The following is a 1,576-nucleotide window of genomic DNA, read 5'->3' on the forward strand; positions in this document are numbered from 1 at the left end:
TATTCATGTATGTGTTAATGTATTACCGTAATTGCAGGTGAGTCACGTAAGTTTATGTTTTTATAAAACAAGTAGCCCCCCTGCGTCCTATGCTGAAACACAGTATTTCCACTGAGTCATTTCATCCACTGGCCCAGTGTGGGGCTGTAGTGCAGATAGTTTTCACTCATGGTGCTGACTCTATCTTTGATTTATTAAGATTAAACATGAAACATGACATACAAGTAACAAAAAGCTATATTTAGATTATATCTAACCACACATGCAGATTTGCACACTTTGTAAGGCCACACAAAATCTTATTTTATTAATTTATAAAATTTCCCACGAGTCTTTCCTACTTGAGTGTATGGCAGACTTTCTCCAAGTGCAGACTAAAACAAAAGTGTGCCACCACACTGGCTTAATTGTTAAAAATAAAGGACTTTACTTAAAAGTATTTATATTTCATGTATTATATTACTGCATTTGGCCTGCATCCCCAGCTAGATTTTCATTTTGGCCCTCTTGGGGAAAATATTTGGGCACCCATGCTTTAAACACTCTAAAATGATCTTACCTGCGGGCTTCCCAGTGCTTCTAACTGCTCCAGTAAGTTACTCTTGGCTAAAGTCACATCTCCTTCCAACTTGTCATATTCCCTACATGACCGCTCCAACTCCTGGTTTGGGTGGGAAGGAAATACAAAAGTAAAACTCTCGCCTTGGAATGAAAGTATGAGTGTCCAGCCTGAGTGTGTGCAGAGTGAACGGGTGTGCTGTGTGACTCACAGCGGTGACTCTGGACAGCTCTCTGCAGGTGCTGAGGAGGCCGCTCTGCAGCAAGTCTCTCTGCTGAACGACAGCCGGGTCGTCGGAGCCCAGCTCGATCTCCTGGCTGGCCGACAGAAGGGCAGTCTCCAGTGTGTGCTGGGGGTGGGGGTGGGGGGGGGCACAACACATTAAGTATCACAATTTAAACAATGTTTTGTGTGAAAATGTAATTGAACGAGCAGATTTTTCACCTTCTCTCTGTACAGCTGCTGAAGTTTCTCCTCATGCGTCCTCACCACTTTATCCTGCTCACACAACCTGCTAAGCTTAGTCTGAAAACAAAACCATAAAAATAAAAACATTGTGAACATTTTTTATATATCTGAATGGAGCAGTGTGTCATGCAAGACACATCTAATCTTACATCAGTATCCACTTCCTCTGGCATACATGTGTAGGCTTGTTCCCTGTAGTCTTCTGGACTCAGCTGTGGAGACAGAGTGAGCATTAAACAGAGACAACAAATCTCCACATACACTTCAGGATCTGGAGATCTAATGCAGTGCTAGAACACGGCTCTCTCACTGAGCCAGGGAGTTTTTTTGTCAAATGGAGCTCTTATTTCATTAAATCAGACAATCTGCATTATGAAACCTGTGAAACAGCAGCCAGTCTAAACACAATCTCTCTGTTGATGCTTATTGGGCCTCGTGTTTCCTCCCTAACCTTTCATTCATCTTCATCAGCACACTTTAGTTTTATTGGATACTCACCTACTCCACCTACATACATACATACACACACACACACACACACACACACAC

At 42.5% G+C, this 1,576-nt stretch overlaps 1 protein-coding gene across 4 annotated transcripts in view; it reads right to left on the reverse strand.

Annotated features, from left to right (window-relative positions):
* The window catches only part of LOC106523662 (pleckstrin homology domain-containing family A member 5), a gene marked incomplete at its 5' end in the record, with an annotated part of 18,936 nt that extends 17,702 nt beyond the window's left edge, over positions 1-1,234 (reverse strand). For all 4 annotated transcript variants that reach the window (XM_014017174.1, XM_014017173.1, XM_014017172.1 and 1 more), the window contains 4 exon segments: positions 560-661; positions 771-908; positions 1,004-1,084; positions 1,177-1,234. In XM_014017174.1, the coding sequence (XP_013872628.1) occupies positions 560-661; positions 771-908; positions 1,004-1,084; positions 1,177-1,234 (379 nt within the window).
* Between the last annotated feature and the right edge of the window lie 342 nt (positions 1,235-1,576).

This window comes from Austrofundulus limnaeus, unplaced genomic scaffold, assembly GCF_001266775.1.
Source record: "Austrofundulus limnaeus strain Quisiro unplaced genomic scaffold, Austrofundulus_limnaeus-1.0 Scaffold162, whole genome shotgun sequence".
Lineage (NCBI taxonomy): Eukaryota > Metazoa > Chordata > Actinopteri > Cyprinodontiformes > Rivulidae > Austrofundulus > Austrofundulus limnaeus.